The following is a 14,083-nucleotide window of genomic DNA, read 5'->3' on the forward strand; positions in this document are numbered from 1 at the left end:
TAGGATATAATATCTTTATTGAGACATTAGACATGTTTATTCTAATTTCATTACATATTAGTCAGGTCCAGAGAAACAACGAGTAACAAATGCATAAGATACTGGATAGGCAATACAGCGTCACTAAACACTACTCTTCAGGCAGAAGTTATTAAAAACAAAGTTAAGAAATATAATTACACTGAAAACAAAGGAGACACATCAGGGCAAGTCCATAACTGGATAGTGGGTTATTCAGACATTGTAGGGGGGTTTTACAACTCAATACTAGCATTCGATTTAACAAATCTTTTCTTGATTTCCAATACTTATACAATACTATACTCAAAACGATGCAGAGAAATAGCAAGTATTCTGATCAGCTTAAGACGCATAGTTGCATTTGCTTGTCTTATGGGCCAAATATAAATATACGTGTGTGAATTTAAAACGTAGATACCGCAGCGAAAGTGATCTTGTTATCGGGTTTCGTTGTCGAGTTCAATACAGCCCCTGGTTCCGTGGTATCAACACTGAATCCTACAGCCTGAGACCCAGCACCCAGCTCTTTCTTAACACTCTTTGCACATACACTCGCCTTCCTCCCATCTCATCTTGCAGTCCTGTCACTTCCACTTTCCACCCACTAGAGGTCGGCACCGAGACCATTCCGGAGCCTGGCCGTGCGGACCTCCTCCATCAGCTCTTTGAGGTACTGGATCTCGCGGGCCATGGAGTCAGCCTTCTCGTTCAGCTCGATGTTCTTTCTCTCCAGGTTTGAGTACACGGTGCTCAGGGACTCTTGCTCCACACGCTTCTTTTGGCGGTATCGCGTGGCGGCTGTCTTGTTTTGCTCCATCTTCTTCAGTTTCTTGTCCTTGGGAGCCTTCGATGACCTACTACTGCTGCTGCAACTACTACTACTACCACCACCTGCTGCTGCTGCTTCCCCTGTCGATCCCCTGGTGGAGCGCACCTTGCCACCACCGCTGGTGCCGGGAGAATGGAGGCTGGGGTCGGGGTAGGGTCTGCTCCGGGAGGGCCTGGACGATGTGGAGGAGGCCCGTGGGGAGGACTGTTCCACTGCTGGCACGGTGGTCACGGTGGTGGTGACTTGGTCTTTTGGGGTCAAGAGGAGGACGATGCGGGTGGGGGAGAGGGAGAGGATGATCCTGGGGACCTGGGGCACGGCGGCGGCGGCGGGCTCCGCCACCAGCGCCGGCTTTGCCTCACATTCCTTCACCTCGCAGTCCACCACGTCCACCTCGGAACCCAGGTCCAGGGTGTAGTCGGGGGAGGGCGCGGGGGAGTCGGGCTCCGACTTGATCTCTAGCTCCTCCAGGGGTTCGGGGACGCATGGCGGCGGGGAGGCGGCTTCCCAAAGGTCGACCTCAAACGCGGGCTCGGACGAAGGTGACATAGACACAAAGTCGGTGGGGGTAGACACGGCGATCACAGCAGGGGGAGGGGGGCTGAGGGGGGCAGGGGGAGGGGGCGGTTGGGGGAGGGAGTCGAGCACCATCGGATCGTCGAGGGAGGTGAGGAGGGCTTCTGGTGAGCTAGGGGCGTCGTCATCGGCGCTGCACGAGCCAATCAGAGAGTCCAGGTCGAACTCGCTCAGGTCCATCCTCTCCGTCATCCAGTCAAGGTCACAGAACGCATCGCCTACAGGGGGACGGTGGAAGTGTTAATACATTAACTAGTTAAACATTTTATATATTGAGTGATAATCAAATCAAGTGAGATTGAGTCAGTTTTTGGCTGGCATATCGTTAACGACTTATTCAAATTGTGTACAAGATAATGCTACACTTTGAGCCCTTCTAAAGCTTCAAGATAACTGGGCGTGCTCTCTGCTCAGGAGACGTGAGGGTCTTTACCTTTGCCACTGGCCACTTCCGTTCCGACGCGGCCCAGCCTCGGGGACGGGGCTAACCAGGGGAGGGAGAGGACGTCCGGCCCAAGTCCGGCCTTGTCCCCGTGGGGCGGCGAGGCGGGGGGGGAGTAGAAGGCAGGAGGGGAGGCAGAGGAGGAGGAGGAGGAGGAGGAGGTGGAGGGGGAGGAAAATGAAGAGGGCAACGATGACGCGAAGAAGGACAGGGGGCCCTCCGGTCCGTGCGGCTCCTCTGCTGGATCAGAGTGGGGGTTCAGGAGCCCCGTGGGGTCAGCCGTGGGAGAGGAAGGCCCCCAGAGAAGGGCCTCCATGTCTCCCAGGCCAAACTGTGAGTCTGTCATCATCATGGTCATAGTGGCTGTTGTTGGTGACGAACGGTGTACGCGGCGATATGTGCGGGCCGGAGTCTTTTTTGCTGTCGACTGCAGCAGAACGGAGGGATTCCACAAAGGACCTAAAAAAGAAAAGAAAAAAAAAAGAAAAAACATGAGGTTAATGATTTTAACAACATTGATTTATATTTAATTCAGTGTATACACAAATAAAACTTATGAGAGATTATTATGTAATTACTGCATTTGCCACGGTGCCAAGGAAAAAGTGTAACATGATCTCGGTGTGCTTAACACTACACTGGGGTGGAGGGCGCTCATGCTCGGAACAATTAGGTTAAACTCCGCCTCGGCTCTTGTGACTCTGACGTCAATCGGGGTGTCAGCTCCAACATGGCCGTTCGGCTGCACCGCAGCGAGCCAGAAGGACGGCTCGAGCGGCCGCGCGCCGCTCCGCTCGAGCCGCCATTTTGGCCAAAAATGAGGAAACGACTCATTTTCTGAACGCCACGTTGGCAGCCAGCCCATCTCGGGAATTTGTATAATTAATAGAAATTCGATACGGTAATTTTTGTTTAGGTGATTTATGTCGAGAAAGGTGGATTATAACAACATTTAGAGTTAAGAGTATGTAAAGAGTATGTATGGAAGGATGTAGGCCTCACATCGCAGCTGTAACATTGAACAATGAAAACGTCTCAATATTGGGCAGGCTGCTATAAAATATTAAAATCAGACGGTACAATCTTTTAGAATCAGATTGTGGGTTACGAAAAACTCGTATTTCGTCGTTAAAATGTATATACTGGTACGCGAGCGGCATTTGAAGGCCTGTACGCAGATCATAGATAAATGAAGAAAATGATACTCACGTCATTTTGATTAATTAAAATTGGCTCAGTGCACTGGTTGGATGCACTGTTTGTTGGCGGCTGCTTGATCGCTGCTCTACACGGCCATGTCGCCAAAAACGCGCTGGTTCTGGTGGCTAATATGTAATTTGCTGGACCACAGAGGAGAAAATGGCGTTGTCGCGGGCGCGGTGACGGATATAGACGCGGAAGGTATTCTTCCGCTGAACTCAGTTTGTATCAATGCGCCGTCCAGTCACTATGCATTCCAGGGATAGCTTTTTTAGATACAAAGTAGAACTGGCAATTCATTGTGGAAATATAATAAACACATTTATATAAACACATTGGTAAGACCATTTCAAGTCTATGCGGAAGTATTTAAAATATATATGTAATCCAATTGTGGGATGAAATGAGTATCACAACAGACTTGAAATCAAGGCTAAATAATTAGTAATACAACCCTTATTATATACCCTAACCCTTATGGTCTTTTTTGATAAAAAATAAAACCTGCTTACAGTGAGTGAGTGAGTGAGTGAGTGAGTGAGTGAGTGAGTGAGTGAGTGAGTGAGTGAGTGAGTGAGAGAGAGAGAGAGAGAGAGAGAGAGAGAGAGAGAGAGAGAGAGAGAGAGAGAGAGAGAGAGAGAGAGAGTGTGAGTGAGAGGAACCTCCCTAAAAGAAAAAAGGCTTTCAAAACATACATTAGTAATTAGCCTACTTACACTTACATTGGCGCTCATATTACAATGCATAACATTTTAACGCAGCAAAGTTTATGCCATTTATTTCAAAGTAATGTGGCAACAACAATGTATGAAATAATACAGACATGGTCAGTTGTTGCTCCAACGGGTGTATGACGTAAAAAAGATACAAAAATAATGCAAATAAATATATACAGAAAATGTGTCTATACACATAATAAGAGTAGTATATGGGATATAAATGAGTTTGACTGATAGACGTTATTCTTTTAGTATCTCAGCAGCATCTCTTAAGATTTTCTCGAATGACAAGCCGCTCATGCCATGATGTCACAGAGCACACATCATCTCAAGCTGGTTCTAATCTACTGACGTGATGATGGGTTCAGTGGATCCATTCGCAGCAACTTTGTGATGCTATTATTTCAAGATAGACCAGAATTTTCTTGTGGAGCCAAGTGTAGTCCCTTTTTTCTAGTCTAAAGTTGATTATTCGGAAGTATACATTTTATAACAAACGAATACATAGATCGATTCTAGTATGATCGATCGAATGGAAAGGAAGCCAGGCATACTAACTACTTATCTTTTCCCACATTAGATACAGTTCATCAAGCACTTTCTGCAGATTGACTGCCAATTGGCGAACTCTGCATGCAAACTTCATCTCATTCGACTTTTTCAACTTCTGACCATTCTTCTCAGTGAAATACCAATCCAACTCTCTGGAAAAGGCCTGGAGCAGATTTACAGACAAATTCCGACCTTTGGTCGCCGTGGACATCCCTGACACACTCGACATGTCTTCCTCAAGCGTAAACTGCGATAGTTTGGCAATTCTCAGTGCCTCTGGCAGGACATCCGGTCCCCAGAGCTCCTTGCAGTAATCCCTCCTCAGCTTGTCCATCCCATCACGGATTAACAGCGAGCAGCGTTCCATGTCAACGACGTTGTTTGTGTAGCCGTGCACGATGCTCTCCATCGTCGATTTTTCCGGCTTGTGCTTCTTGTCGGCGATGGCGGCGCGGGTACCCATCCCGCCGGCGGTCGCCACCATGCCCACTCCAATCGCCGTGACGACCAGGGAAATGCCCATGGTGGCGGGAGCGAGGGCCACGCCCACCACCGCCGCCACCCCTCCCACGGCGCCCGTGGTGCCCCCGGCGACGCCCATGGCCTTGTTCTTCTTCTGCCGCTTGTCAAGGTCATTGCAGAAGGCGGTGAGCTCCGAGACGTGCTGTTGGAGGGCGTCCAGGAGGGACTTGAAGTGTTTGAGGGCCCTTGTCACTATGATGGCCTTCTGGTTGATGTCTCTGGTGAGGAGGAGGAGAAAAACATTCATTCATTAGACACGTATTGCTGTGTCTCAAGGGCAAGCACATTGTTGTAACGTGGTGTTATTCTTCTGCCAGATTTTTCTAAAGCATCTCCTTTTTCAGGTTGTGGCAGAATGTTCTGCAGGGTTCTGATATTCTGAGTTTCTGAGTTCTGCTGATTCGCCTAAATTTCCCGATAGGTATGCATTTATAAGTCATGCAGGCTTTACACTGACCCCTCTACTCACTTCCTTTTGAAAACAGCTTCAAGTAGAGGGGTCACATATCCTATGCCTATGCTAGCATGTTTGCCCATTAGCTTGCCCTTTAGCTTGTGCTAGCGTGCTAATGGCAGTAAGATATTGCTGTTAGGGGTCAACTGATCCAGCAGTTATGCTATACAATATACTATGACATGGCTGCTTACATGATGCCTTGTTAGCATGTTAGCATGCTGAATACAACTTGTTGAGTGAAGTTACCTGGTTTGGTCACCTCTACCATCGCCATTGAGACCAGGAGACATGTTATCACAGACTGCAGAAATACAAACAGAAAAACATTATTGAACATCAGTCTGAGAGAACAAAAGGCAAATACAATTTGCCTTTATTGACATTGTCATTATTTGCTATTTTCACTACAATATGCGTTTCAATTCTCACCATCGACCCTCTTCCAGTCGTCTAAAAGATCGTCTAAGTACTGTTGGGGAAAACAAGTGTAAAAATTGAATATGCGATAAACAGACAAACATCAATGTGGTGGTCTTCACAACACAAAAGCGAGGCGTGGTTAGAGTGGTGACAGTAGGCCGTTCTCTCACTGTGTGGCGGCTGCTCCTGTCTGGCAGGAGTTCAAGGTAAACGTGTTCCTCCAACTCCTCGTAGACAAGCTCTGTGCCGTAGCCTGAGGAGGAGTACAGGGAGGAGGAGGAGGAGCAGGAGGAGGAAGTCAGTGATGGCCTCTTGACCGGGAGAGGAGGGCGAGGAGGGGGAGGTCGTCGAGGACCTCCTGTTGTGATGTCTGGCCGTGGCAACTAGACAAACAACAATAAACGTTACCCTTTATTCAAACTTAAGTAGTATTTTTAGAGACAAAGTATTTTGTCTCTAGCCAAAGCAGCTTATTGAGGAGCAGGTAGGGTGAGGGCTCCTAGGCTAGGCTATGGACAGGTAACTTTTGGCTGGGTGTCAGACTCTCTCTCTCTCTCTCTCTCTCTCTCTCTCTCTCTCTCTCTCTCTCTCTCTCTCTCTCTCTCTCTCTCTCTCTCTCTCTCTCTCTCTCTCTCTCTCTCTCTCATAGTAAAAATATGTCTCACCTCATCGGGCAAAAGAGTTTTCGGAGTGTACGTCTGGGGGCGCAATAAGGAATTGGCATACATATAGGTCTTGGGAGGAAGAGGGGGAGGGACCTTTCTCTCTTCATACACAGGTGTAGGGTTCTGGAATAGAAGGAACAAGGATTAGTGAATGTTTTAAGTATATATGCAGGTGCATCTCAATAAATTAGTATATTGTGGAAAGTTCATTCATTTGAATAATTCTATTTAAAAAGGGAAACTCATATCATATAGATTAATTACACCCAAAGTGAAATATACCAAGCCTTACCTCAGATAATTAGTATCTCAGATAATTAGAATATTACATAAGTGCCGTAAATTCAGAAATTTCGGCCTTCTGATGAGTATGTTCTTGTATATGCACTCAAGAACATAGCAATAATATATGAAATCATGTTAATGCAACAACAAAAGCAACTACTTATATTACGTATCCTACTAAATAAATACGCCTTTAGCTAAAACGCCATTTATTTACAGGTAATTAATTTAGTCTTGAACCTATATTTCTTAACATGCACATAGAGCCTATTCCATAAACAACATTGACTTAATTTTTTTCTCCTCACATATAGCGGCTTTGAAGAGGGAGGGGGCGGTAGCCGTGGTCGTGGCCTTGGGGAAGGAGGAGGAGGCACTCTGTCGACATCTGCTTCCTGGAAACCAATGATAATAAAGTAAAGGGTTCAAGAGGGTTCAAGACATGATGCTAATCCTCTTGCATGAATTACTGCATCAATGTGGAGTGGCATGGAGTCGATCAGCTTCTGGCCCTGCTGGGGTGTTATGGAAGCCCAGGTTGCTTCAATAGCAGCTTTCAGCTCGTCTGCATTGGTGGGTCTTGTGTCTTTCATCTTCCTCTTGACATTCCCACATACATTTTCTATGGGGTTCAGCAGAAGGAAGCACGAAGTTCTCTAAAACGTACTGGTAGACGGCTGCATTGACTTTGGACTTGATGAAACACAGAGGACGAACACCAGAGGACGACATGTCATCTGCCAAATCATCACTGACTGTGGAAACTTCACACTGGACTTCAACAACTTGGATTCTGTGCCTCTCCATTCTTCCTCCAGACTCTGGGACCTTGATTTCCAAATGTAATGAGTCCACTGAGCAGAAGACCACTGAGCAGAAGAACAGTTCTCTTAGCCTAGGTAAGCTTGGTAACCTAGCCTAGCTTTCTCCTTTCACTCAACTTTCTATGAATATGCTTGGATACAGCTCTCTGTGAGGAGCCAGCTTCTTTAGCGATTCCCTTTTGAAGCTTAGCCTCCTTGTGGAGGATTTCATACCTTTGCACGTATTCTGAGGTAATTAGCTGATTAGTTGAGTGTGACACCTTGAGTCTACAATATTCAACTTTTTCAAAATATTCAAATTTTCTGAGATTTTTGGGGTTTTCATGAGTTGTAAGCCATAGTCATCAATATTAATTCAAACAAAGGCTCGAAATATTTCACTTTTGGTGTAAAGAATCGATATAATATATGAGTTTCACTTTATAAATTGAATTATTGAAATTAATTAACTTTTCCACAATATTCTAATTTATTGAGATGCACCTGTAGATGTGTGAAATCCTTACAGGGAAAGCATTAAATATTCTCCTTTGTATTGTTTGACAATAATTTGAACAACCTAGCAAGATCATTGAGAAACACATTTGAAGTTAGCCCATGGCTAGCTAATGGAAGTTTGCCTACATGTAATATGAATTGAGAAAGAAAATTATGCATCTGCTAATTCTGTTACAATGGACGTTTGTCCACTATTTAAGTGGAAAATACAAATGTTTGCTTCAAGTTTCCTTCATTAAAAACTCTGATTCTGGTTAACACACACACACACACAAAATAAAAACCTGCCCACTTCCTTGTTCCTGTAAGTACACAATGCCATGCAGGGGAAACCCTGCTTTCTCTGACACTCTTTACAGGGCTGAGTGACAAAGTGTCTATGAAGTAGTAAGGACTACAGTAAAATAATTATCCTAATAATAATGCAAGGTATTGTAATAATAGTACAAATTATATAGCAATAATAAGACTCAAATCATGTTAATGCAACAACAAAAGCAACTACATATATTACGAATCCTATTAAATAAATACGCCTTTTGCTAAAACGCCATTTATTTACAGGTAATTCATTTAGTCTTGAACCTATATTTCTTAACATGCACATAGAGACTATTCCATAAACAACATTGACTTAATTTATACATTTTCAAAGAAATGTCACACCAAGTCTTATGCAACATGAGGATGAGCTATTCACTCTTGTTGGTCAGGTGAGGGAGTTACCTGGAGATGAGGTTTTGAAGAGGGGGGGGGGCGGTAGCCGTGTTCGTGGCCTTGGGGAAGGAGGAGGAGGGAGAGGAGGAGGCACTCTGTCGACATCTGCTTCCTGGAAACCAATGATAATAAAGTAAAGGGTTAAAGAGGGTTCAAGATGCTAATATGGTGACAATATTCAATGGAAGTCAATCACCTTAATGTTTAATTGATTCATTTAGATAAATGGATGTTTTCAACCAAAGCAACATACAGGATATTTATAGTTAGGGCATCTTGCCTAGGATGCCTACAGGTAGAAATTGGGGATCGATAGACGCGTCTATCGATCAGAAGTGTCTTCCGGTCGGGAGTCAAACAGCCTAACCACTTCTCCACACCATCGTGCCCACCTTATCAAGCGCAATTCTCTCAAAACATCAGTGTTGCAGCTCACAATTTGTTACGACGAATGCAAAGAGCAGTGGGAGAATGAAAACATGACTGAGGTGAACTGGTCTTCCAACACCCCCACCCTGTGTCATTTGTCTGGTTAAAGTCACCTAGGTGGCGCTTTCACTTTAATTTGGCGCCTCCAGACAAAGCGGGATGGTGTTGGAAGAACGGTTTATTGTAAACATTTGCAGACAATGATGGATGAACTGGTGCTCCATGTTGCCATCCAGGAGAGCTCCTGGAGTGTGTGTGTGTGTGCGGTGATGGCTGGTTGTGCAGCCTCACCCGGGTTTAATTAATCAGATAAACATTAAGAAAACCACCACCAGGTTACTGATTGTAATAAAACAATAGATTTGAGACAATAAAAGCCCTCTTACGTCACCGTAACCTAGGTCCTCGTAGACGTGTTCGGCAGGGAGGGAATGCTGGTTATTCTCGTCCGTTGTGATGGAACTCACAAGCTGATGGGTTCTGAGGGGCTTGCCGGGCTGCTGAATACACATTTCACCCCAAGCACATTGGATAATTTTGGCACACTGAATATTTACTATTTACAACATTTACTGGATGATTTATTCCAAAGTAGTAGTAGTATTTTATGTTATTACACGGATCTTCTCAATGCTGTGGAACACTCCGTTCATGCATGGGCCTTCCCCACTTCCGGTGGTCAATTATTTTCTTTGATAATGACCGTTGCTAAGCATATAATGACCGCTGTCAAGGAAAGTGGATTTTTTTGCCTCTGATTCACGTCTTTCGTATCACTCCGCAAGTAGTCTGGTAACTTATCATCAACCCCAGCGTATTCGGTTGCTATGCGATGTCAACGTCTCTGCTGATCAACACTACGAATGCTGGTAACAAATAAATTGTAAAAAGACACACTGTGTGAAGTTTTTTTTTCAGTTTTTCAAGTAGCTGTGTAATAAGCGGGATAATGCATACGGTAGATTGTCGCCGGTCATTATCGAAAATAAGCCCCTTCAGAGCAAAGCGCGTCGGTGTCCGGTTCACCCTGTCGGGGCTAATTTTCCCGATAATGACCGGCGTTCTATACATTATCCCTTACTTATTTATCTAATTACAGAGCAGTGGTTACGGCATCTTCCTGAATGATGCCTATTAATACACTTCAGAAATGGGGGATCGAACCCAGAACCTTTCAGCTGGGAGTCAAACACCCTCACCTCTGACAACACTATCATGCCCCATATATTTTTTATTCAGATATCGTTGGGTTAACCCGAACTGAACTGGGCAATTTTTCCTAACCAATAAATGGCATGCCATGTTGGTTGATCTGGCACTCCTGGTTGAGTATAAGGAAATATTCAATTACAAAACAACAACTGCTAAGGTGAGATCAGCTGATAATACCCAAGTACCATACGCATACAACCTCAAGATACGGATAGTTGGTTATTTAACGGGTTTGTTTGTAACTTTGTTTGATTGTAAAAAAAAATTACAAATAATTTGTCAATGCTATTTTCAGTTTGTTAGTGAATTTGTTTGTTCATTTGTAAGTATTGTTTGCTTTCTCTTACCATTGCAGGCCTGCACTGTCCACTTTCTGTTCTTTTCCCCAAGTTTGAACTATTTAAACTAACTAACTAATTAAAACATACGTAAAAATAATGAATCGCCAATAATGTTCCTCAAATACGTTCAAATGTAAGGTGTGGGACAAAGAGAACCTAGTGCTGTGGACGTCTTTGTCTGTCGCTCAAAGTGAAAAATGAAGCTAGGGTGGATTCCTGCTTATCTTATACCATGTGTCTTTGGATAGTAGAAAACAATACACATGGGAACAAAACACCCACCTCAGGGCCCTCCCATGCACACATGCGCAACATTTTGAGATTGTTCTATTTTCAGATTGCTTAAAAGCTAAACCATTGCTGTTGTGCTAAAAACGATTAACACTACCTCTGATGGTTTTATGTATAAAAATGCATTCCCATCAACATCATCTTTACGTTGAATTCCTAAAGCAGCATATCATTCAAACCCATGAGAGACAAATAATGAAAGACTTGTCAACGTGTCTTTTGTTTAATCTTTGCTGTTGTTAAATTGAGGATAATGAATGGTTAAAGCCTGTTGAACAGGTCTCAACCGACCCTGCTGTAAGCTGTGAGAGACATCCAGTAGGCCGCTGCATGGCGCCCATCCATCATAAAACATCAAATCCAGTGCTTCAATGAAGGACTGGATATCTTTTATTTCATCATTTGACAGACACTTCTGTCAACAGTGATTTGCAATCTATTTGAGATACTGTACATGCCATTAAGGAGCAGGTATGGATTTAGGCACACAAAACATTGTATTATTGTGTTTCTGGGTTGCACAGTTACATTTCAAAGTAATTTCTAGGTCAATCTATTGACTATAATCTACAATCATAATCTGAAATTCTAGAAAAGGGAAAATGACAAAGTATCATTCTTTCCACCCTAATAGGTAAGGTCTAATTTGCAATGAATTACTATCTTCCATGGTACTTCTAGTAACAAATTTAAGCAATGACATTCTCTATAGCTCTGCCAAATGAAAAGCTTCTGACCCTACATAGACCATGACCCCCTATCCATATCCCAGGAATAGTATAGTTTACGCAATGATACCTAAAAATAACTATGTCTGAGGAACAGGTACGTCTGCGGGTAATTCCAAGAGTCTGTCATGGAAAGACCTTGTAGGCTTATTATGTATTACATATAGCAGTGTGAATGCGTTGCCTGTTCAAACCGTGCCCATTCAGAATAGGCAGATTGTCAAGAAAATCAAAGGACAGACACTCTTCTACTTTCGGGTTGATAGCGATTTAAACCTTAAACTAGAGTGAATTCATAAGATCCAGAGACCAATAGTAGCCTAAATGATTTGTCTCTATAGTGGTAATCAATTTGTTTCTTTATTCAATCATTGAAAGATTTGCTTATAGTTGTAGGATTTTATAAATGTATTCATTTTCATATTCATTAAGTCCCTAATCCAAATTTGTTTCTCTGCATTCATATTATTGTCAGGTTAAAGTATGTGTTTGTGTATATTCTATATAGTCAACTCTAATTCTACTCTGTTAACACTGAATGTATGAACTACCAGGAATTGACAATAGGTGGCAGTGTTGTTACAGATTGTGTCTCTACTGAGTAAAACACATTTGTACGGCGCCCCCTTGTGGTCACATGGTAGATCAAAATCCTCGTGTAAATCCGTGCGTTGGTTTGTTCTACACAGCAGGGATTCCCCATGAGCATTGTGACGGCGAACGCCTATCTGATTTAGACCTATACAGTATGAATGACTGAATGTAGGGTTTATCTTTTCATATGATGACGATATTTGAATGTTTGTTAAAAAAAACAACAATGAATCTCTGACTGAAACATGTTTGCCTCATCTTGAACATATCTTAGACTCATGCATGAGGCCTGTGTAGGATGCAAGGTTTTCTTTTCTATGATGTCACCCCAGAGGGCTATTGCCCGGTCGACTGGTTAGTTTTTTCTTTGAGTATGTATGATTATTAATGTACCGGTAACATCTGTATCTGTTTGTACGCGTGTGTGTGTGTGTGTGTGTGTGTGTGTGTGTGTGTGTGTGTGTGTGTGTGTGTGTGTGTGTGTGTGTGTGTGTGTGTGTGTGTGTGTGCGCTCACATATTTTCAGACAGACACACTGTTTACTTTTCAAACCCTCGATGATTGAACATTTAAGAAATAAATCTAAGTTGAATCCGACATCCCCTCAGTCCATCAAGCTGGAGGTTAAAGAAACAGGAGCCGTACAGAGGAGAAAAAGCATTCATCAGTACAATCATCAAGTGTTTTTTTTCCAAGGTTAACATTACAGTATGAGTCGAGGGAAGCAATCGAAAAACGCTTTCAACTCTTGGAAGGAGGAAGAGTTCCTGTGGGGGTAGCTGGTTATCGCGTCCTTCGGCCATTTTGATTACATCATCTGGAAACACAAAGGTGATAGCGTGCACTGGGAGATAGGATAAGGATAAGGATAGAAAAGAGAAGATAATAAATAACTGTGTTGTTACCTTGTAGTCATCTAGCATACAGTTTTAGTATAGAATAGTATAGTATAGTATAATTTAGTATAGTGCTATATTGGGGTTCGGACCTTTGGCTGGCAGTTGAACACTACTATACTATCTTGTTCCAGTCAATCGTCATGGGACTGTAATATCTAGAAGGATAGAGAAGGATTGGAGGATGGATGGAAGTATGGCTATAGTGATGGATGAACAGAATAGAACAGAGCTAGATTGATCATTAGGTTAAGATTTGCTGTGTACGACAGAACAACAAATGTCAATACAAACAACACAATACAATACATGTGAGCAAATCATGTATAGTTACAGACAGACAGACACACACACATTCCGTTCTCTTTTTCCCTGGAAATCAAAATTGTGGCAGAGTCAAGGTTCAAACTTGAGATACAAGTAAAATAAACGTAGAACCCAAGAATAAAGGAAAAACAATCTTCGGAAGTTTGAAGAGAGCCTTTGCTTTGCCTCTAATTAAACAGAGTGCCCTCAGAACGGTCACAGATTGTCCAGATAATTCCAAAATCCATCACAAACCTAACCACAGTGCCGCACAGTTTACACAGGTCTGTCTTCCACCGTGTATCCCGTCTGTATGAAAAGGTTTTTCTTGGTCAAGTCAATAAAACACAATAGCGCAGCTCTGAATTTTCAAAGTTGCACTACTTATAAAATAAAAGGCTCATAAGTCGGGCTACACAGAATGCTGCAGAGCGCCCTCATAGTGCTTTCAGCCTTCCTGACCTAGAAAACACCTCACCTTGTCCCTCTCCCGCTGCTCACCTATTAACTAGCATCAAAGTTTGTCTTTCTGTGTCTGTCTGCCACTCTGTCTGTTTGA

At 43.3% G+C, this 14,083-nt stretch overlaps 2 protein-coding genes across 2 annotated transcripts; both read right to left on the minus strand.

Annotated features, from left to right (window-relative positions):
• On the minus strand, positions 1-3,227 carry atf4b (activating transcription factor 4b). Its single transcript, XM_084467146.1, has 3 exons — positions 3,078-3,227; positions 1,860-2,327; positions 1-1,644 (listed from the first exon to the last, which is right to left on the minus strand). Exons 2-3 carry the CDS (start codon positions 2,224-2,226, stop codon positions 626-628), a joined length of 1,386 nt encoding a protein of 461 aa, XP_084323272.1. The 5' UTR covers positions 2,227-2,327; positions 3,078-3,227; the 3' UTR covers positions 1-625.
• A 1,113-nt stretch (positions 3,228-4,340) lies between these two features.
• On the minus strand, positions 4,341-9,668 carry LOC311381623 (uncharacterized protein; the record flags this gene model as incomplete). Its single annotated transcript, XM_084488469.1, has 8 exons — positions 4,341-5,079; positions 5,565-5,619; positions 5,748-5,787; positions 5,909-6,121; positions 6,404-6,526; positions 6,949-7,066; positions 8,769-8,839; positions 9,543-9,668. The coding sequence occupies 8 exons, from the start codon at positions 9,666-9,668 to the stop codon at positions 4,341-4,343; spliced, it is 1,485 nt and encodes a 494-aa protein (XP_084344595.1).
• Positions 9,669-14,083: the final 4,415 nt, after the last annotated feature.

The sequence above is a fragment of the Micromesistius poutassou genome (genome assembly GCF_964030765.1).
Source record: "Micromesistius poutassou genome assembly, chromosome: 1".
In the NCBI taxonomy this organism is placed as follows: Eukaryota; Metazoa; Chordata; class Actinopteri; order Gadiformes; family Gadidae; genus Micromesistius; species Micromesistius poutassou.